Below are 6307 nucleotides of genomic sequence, written 5' to 3'. Positions count from 1 at the left end.
GCTTTTAATGGTTTTGAGTCTGGCCACATTAAGAGCTTTTAATTTCTTATGGCCCCAATTAGACACCGGTGTCTAAAAATAGCATTCTCTTAAATTATTGCTTTCATCGGTCACTAATTCAAGGTGCACTGCTGTAACACATAAGGGCAAGGCACATATTCAGCCAGAATAGTTTTAAAGTGCAAATTAAAATATGCAGCTGTGTTTACACTTTGAAATGCTAATTAGGAGGTTCTCCACTGTCCTGGCTAAATTCCCAAACCTTGGTTTCTCCCTCTCCACCTCAGCTGATGTGTGGAGAACGTTCTGGGGCAAAATGGCTGCCGTCAATATCCTGGTCATGGAGAGCTGCAGGGTCTTTAAATTTTTTTGTGCATGAAACTCCTCTTGAAACTCATAGTAATACACTCATTTCACTCAGGTTGTTGAAAAATGTAAATGTAACATAGCCACACAGTCATTTATTCATAGCATGTTTACAATAAAGTTTAAAGTTTATTTACTAGTTGAGAAAAATAACTCCAAATGTCACTCCATTTAATTTTTTCAGTCAGCAGTGTGAAATTCAATGCATGCACAGGACAAAACGTATTGCGAGTACTTTAAAAGCTGCTTGATAGTTGATTTTTGAAAGTTACAAATAAAAAGAGTAAAATATAGGAGAGGTTGTAGTCCAGACGCTAGGCACAATACTCTTGAGCACTCAGAGGGACTTGGGGTGGTCAGAAGTAACCAATTGGTTCGTGGTGAAGCTTGCCTGTCTCTTGGCGAAGCAGCTTTAAAGGTTGGTTTGCACAGGGCAGTGGTCTATGGACACACAGGTGCACATAGTCATCTCCACCTACGTGGACCTGCAGGGGAAGTGTAGAGGAGTGAGGACAATGGGCCAATCACCAGACAGGTCTCTCACAAACACAGGCACAGTTAAAATGTGGTTCTTCACATTTTATCAATTTTAGTACGTTTCTGTTAATGCTTATCAATGAAATAAAATCATTGCAAGACACGTGTTTGGATTGAAGCACATAAGAGAGCCAGCTTGGTGCTAACTAGGTAGGCTAGGTTGGCATTTTGTTGCTGTAATACTATGTTTATTTGTTAGAAATTGGTCTCAGTCACCAAATGTTACTTATTTGACAGAAGTCCATAATGTTAATCTGGTCATGGCAGTACTTCTGAACGCGGTTCTGTCACTGAACTGTAACTGAACTTACCTTAATGAAGTAGTTGGTTCCAGCCACCACTTGGGATGCAAACGATTTTGCTTTGAAGTCATCAAACTTCTTCCCAGCATCCTCCTCCGACTGCGACTTAATCTTGGAGAACAAACGCACAGACAGACACACACACACACACACACACACACACACACACACACAAACACACACAGAATGAATTCACTTTCTTCAAATGGGACACCTGTCATATGTGCTGCCCGATGGGGATTTTTCATTAAAACTGCTGAACCAACAACAACGCCGCCCAAAAATTCATTGTGACTGTGACTCACGAAGTAACTGTGACCACTCGTCTAAAAACAAGGCACGCCTCAACTGTATCTAATCAAACGAAGCTTTTTAGCCTATTCCGGACTGCGGAAGCATTCCACCTTCACAAAACCTTCCGTACAGCGACCCGTAACTTAATTGAACTATCAACTAACTCATCTAGTTGAACTATCATCTACAGACCATTATTTATGCTGGCAGTTTTAATACAGACATATCTGCCAAGCACATTAATTCGCTTTGTGAAAAAGTTACATACAATATCAGTGCGATGCGATTACTGTCCGTAGCTAGGCTATACATTCCAAGAGCTGCAAGTCCAGTTTAAAATAATATCTCACAGAATAAATAAAAGTAGCCCCATTTGTTCATTGGAGATTCACTTTTACCTCATCACAGATTTTCTGCACCTCGGGAGTGGCGTCCTGAGGTGCTCCTGTTCCTCCACATAGCGGCATAATGATCAGAGAGAATTTACTAACAGCACAGTGTTTTGGATCACACGTAAAAGGGCAATGATAGCCTACGATATGTCCTGTCAAATCGAAACGACAAAAGTTCAGTATTTAGTTTGTGACCAGGTTATAGCGTACCATGTGACTAGGCTAGACCATACCAAGTGATTAACCCAACTCAAACCTGCTATTTGAAAATGGCTACATCCAATCTGATAATAAATAGGAAAAGGATACTGAATACGATAATATTACCGGTCGTGTTACAACAAAGATACATTTCATTAGATGAACCATGAAAATGTATTTTGAAATTTTGCCTTGCTTTCTCTGTTCTCCCCTCCCATTTTTTGGTTTGTTCGGTGATGCAGCAAAACGCATGGTCCTGGAACCAGGACCAGGACACCGGATTGCTATTCTCCAGGAAGCTCGCAAACTCCAGTGGCTAGGCTACTCGATGTATTGCCGTTTAGTAAGCCTTTGGTGACCAGAAGCAAGTTTCTCCATTGAAAACTACGAATTTACACTGGCCAAATTATTTTCGTTTAAATTCTAAAATTTCTTGTCACTGACCTATCTTTATCAGAGGTGTGGGAAAAGCATCTATTCAACACACTCGACTGAAACAGTTTTGAAGCGATGGGGTACATTTATCATCACTAGGCAATTAAATCGTCTCGAATAATTTCCACCTTGTACTGCTTCGGTTACGTTAGACTCAGAGTTAATAACATTGCAGTACAGAAAATTATATATAAAGGTTGTCTTTACCCATATTTTGTAGGGCCACAGGCAGGTGAAGCCAAGCAGGCAATCAGCAGCTTGTTTGGGTGGAGTTCTAAGTCACAGGTATAGAGAGCAGTTAACCTGCAGGGGGGTTAGTCTAATCCAGCCAGTAATATAAAGCACATCACATGCAAAAGTTAAAAGTTAGTATTGATGATGTCTTGCTTTCTTTCATGCACCGAGCAGGCTTAATTTCAAGACAAAGCAGGTACATAAATCAAAGCCTAGTGAATTATATCTGAAGAATAACATGTTTTCAATGTACAAAAAGGACAAGTCACTCACACATACAAAGCACTCTCTGTAAGTCATTTGTTCAACCTTGCAAAATCTAGGCCTGCCATTAAAAGCATTGACATCAAAATTATGCCAAGTTACAAGAAACAATATTGCCCATCTTAGCTCACACAAATTAAACAAGCCGTATTCCAAATCAATGCTACCCCAGTGCTTCCTAAACTGGCTAAATGGCCAATGGGGAGACATATCCTATGTGCCTGGAACATCTGCAATGACATACTTGGTAGGAAGAAGAATACGGAAAAAACACAAAATCCCCCAAGTTCGGGGCCTCATTGTGCAGACCCCTGAAGTTGTTTGTGAATTCTGTCTGCTGACATGAGGTCAGAAGGTACAGAAGTTAATGTTTTTAAGGGCTGAGAGACTGTGGTAATTGTGGTTATTTCTGTAGGAAACCCTGAATCCCTAAACTCTCGGTGCTGTATGGATGTGAGCCATGCTGCCCCGCCAAGGCGTTACTTGGCAGAATGGCATACCCGCCATCCCAATGAGCTGTTCCTGTCTGCAACAATCACTTTTCAATGATTAATTTCATCCATTTTGCTTGAGATCAGTGTTCCGTTAGCTAAAGGACTTCACCACAGGCTAAAAAAGTACAGCAACCATAGCAAGGTTGTTTACAGCTTCAGCAAGCACCTGTATAGCTTGCAATCCAGCAGCAAACTAGACTTTAGACACTTTGGCTGTCAATTCCCAGAGAGCCACACCCCCCGCCTCCCACCCCAACCCCCAGATCACGTCAACCCTCTGCATTTACTGGTTTTTATGTTAATCCTTCGTATTTAGGTACCCACTGCTAAAAAGCCCCATAGGTTTGTGGTCTGTCCACCTGTGGATTGACAGCTCAACTGTGTTGTTCTGGCAACAGCTGAATCTTTATCATAGCCCACTCAACATGCGCACGTTTATCACATACTGCATTGTTATGTTCTATAGCCTGGGTTATTTAGCCTATTTTCACCCTGTGTTGTAAACGTTAGCCTATGTTGTGTTTGGTGGCCTGTTATGGCTATATCATTTAAATTATTTTTTACACACCTGGATAACAATTGTTGAATTTCAGCGAGAAGCAAATTATAAAATTTCAGTTAATAAAATTGTTTATGTGGCGATTTGGGTATTACAAGGAGTACATCTCTGTGCATCATAAACCAAAAAAGACTTGGCACCTGTGCAATCTTATGCATTCCCAGGAGCCATTGCACAAGAGGCCGATCAGGAAGTGATGCACAGGAAGTGATGCACAATCTGCCTCCTTAGAGTATATAATATGTAGACAGCGATGCCAATAGAAACCTATGGGGAGCACATCAGAACCAGGAAATACATTTTTTTTAGCTCAGCAGACATGCTGAGTTGTGTCCTTGGTCACATGCATAATCACGTGTACAATGAGGATGTAGTCTTATTGATATAGACTAATAATCACTTGATTGACAATGATTACCTGTTAGACTGATATGAGTTGGTTAGATATGCTTCAGAGTAAATTGATAAATGAATGAATGAATGAACCATTTATGAGCTTTACAGTACAGAGAGGGAGAGAACATTTTTTTTAGCCAGTTAAATCAGGGGATGATTAGGTGGCAAGTTTGAGAAAGCCAGGTTGGGGATTTAGCCAGGACACCTCTTTGCAACTAGTGTCATGGGATCTTTAATGACCACTGTGAGTCAGGACCTCGGTTTAACGTCTCATCTGAGACGCATTAATGTGGTTTGCAAATGATTTTTCATTGTCAATGCTATATGAAATGCTGCCTAGCCTACATAACAACCTCTCCTTAGTGTCATCACCTTCAGTCTTTTTTCTTGTTGATCTCAGATGGCATCTGAACCAAAATCGCATTAGGCCATGCAGTGACCGGGCTGGGTCTGCCGGAGAGGAACAAGCCAGCCCCAAAATGGAAGAACTGAAACGACCTCTACCAAAAAGGTAAAACTGACACAACAGTCAGACCTTCCTTTTTTAAAAGGAAAGAAAACCATCCCTTTATTGTTACATGACATTGTATTTGTTTGGTGTCCCTATAGATGACGGCCAAATATGGATTTATTACAGAGAGAGAAGTGTCCAGTCCAGCTGAGGGGACAAATATCTGTTTGGGGGACAACAGAACTGTGTCTGTAGAATCTGCTCTGTGAAGGTAATGTTAGCAGAGATGACTGATAGACATACTGTAATATAAATGTGGAGATCATTTGTATTGATAATGGATGTTTTTTGTACGTATAGCTCAGGCCAGCGGCAGTGTAACATCTTTTTTCTCAATTATTCTGACATGCCATTCTCTCGCAGTTTGTGAAATCTTGATTTGGTGGGACACACAGAGCTGCTGCAAAGCCTTTTTTTGACTTATGATGAATGTTATCCTCGAAGCGGATCCTCAGGATCGTTTTAGTCTCTGAGCAGAACTGTCAGCTAACAAATCATTATTTATGCTAGCAGTTTTAATACGGACATATCTGCCAAGCACATCAATTCGCACAGTGAAGTTACATAAAATATGAGTGCGATGCGATTACTGTCCGTAGCTAGGCTATACATTCCAAGGGTTGCATCGTCCAGTTTAAATTATTATCTCACAGAACAAATAAAAGTAGCCTCATTTGTTCATTTGAGATTCACTTTTACCTCATCACAGATTTTCTGCACCTCGGAAGTGGCGTCCTGCGGTGCTCCTGTTCCTCCACGTCGCTGCATGATGGTCAGAGTGTATTTTCGAACAGGACCGTGTTTTGGATAAGATGTAACAGGGCAACGATAGCCTACGACACGTGCTGTCAAATCAACACGGCAAAACTTACCTATTTAGTTTGTGACTAGGTTATAGCGTACCACGTGACTAAGTTAGAGCGTACCAATTGATTAACCGAACTCAAACCTGCAATTTGAAAATGGCTACGTGAAATCTGATAATAAATAAGAATAAACTACTGAATACGATAATATTTCCGTTCATGTTACAACAACGATAAATTAAATTAGATGAACCATGAAAATGTATTTTAAAATTTGGCCTTGCTTTCTCTGTTCTCCCCTCCCATCATTTGGTTTGTTCGGTGATGCAGCAAAACATATGATCCTGAACAATGAACTGGTCCTGAACAGAGAGGTCCTGAATCAGGACACCAGGCATTGCCATTCTCCATGAAGCTCACAAACACCAGTGGTAACTCGAGGTATTGCCGTTCAGTAAGCCTCTGGTCTATGCCTCTGGTGCCCAGAAACAAGTTTCCCCATTGAAGCCCATGCAC

At 41.0% G+C, this 6307-nt stretch overlaps 1 protein-coding gene across 3 annotated transcripts; it reads right to left on the bottom strand.

Annotated features, from left to right (window-relative positions):
• Positions 1-471: 471 nt before the first annotated feature.
• Positions 472-5890, bottom strand: LOC135239101 (cystatin-B-like). Of its 3 annotated transcripts, XM_064307534.1 has the most exons (4): positions 2284-2456; positions 1898-2043; positions 1215-1316; positions 472-851 (listed from the first exon to the last, which is right to left on the bottom strand). In XM_064307534.1, exons 1-4 carry the CDS (start codon positions 2342-2344, stop codon positions 723-725), a joined length of 438 nt encoding a protein of 145 aa, XP_064163604.1. In that variant the 5' UTR covers positions 2345-2456; the 3' UTR covers positions 472-722. The 3 variants fall into 3 exon arrangements, with proteins under 3 accessions (XP_064163604.1, XP_064163606.1, XP_064163605.1); XM_064307536.1 differs by lacking the exons at positions 1898-2043; positions 2284-2456 and adding an exon at positions 5685-5890; XM_064307535.1 differs by lacking the exon at positions 2284-2456 and having other exon boundaries at positions 1898-2112.
• Between the last annotated feature and the right edge of the window lie 417 nt (positions 5891-6307).

Source organism: Anguilla rostrata, chromosome 14 (assembly GCF_018555375.3).
Source record: "Anguilla rostrata isolate EN2019 chromosome 14, ASM1855537v3, whole genome shotgun sequence".
Lineage (NCBI taxonomy): Eukaryota > Metazoa > Chordata > Actinopteri > Anguilliformes > Anguillidae > Anguilla > Anguilla rostrata.
This window is presented reverse-complemented; position numbering and strand designations above follow the sequence as displayed.

Coding starts and splice junctions, on each gene's coding strand:
- LOC135239101 (XM_064307534.1), bottom strand. CDS start 2,344: ATGCGTTTTGCTGCATCACCGAACAAACCAAAAAATGGGAGGGGAGAA. Junction 1,317..1,897: donor TGCAGAAAATCTGTGATGAG/GTAAAAGTGAAT, acceptor TTGTTCTCCAAG/ATTAAGTCGCAGTCGGAGGA. Junction 852..1,214: donor GAACCAACTACTTCATTAAG/GTAAGTTCAGTT, acceptor CTTCCCCTGCAG/GTCCACGTAGGTGGAGATGA.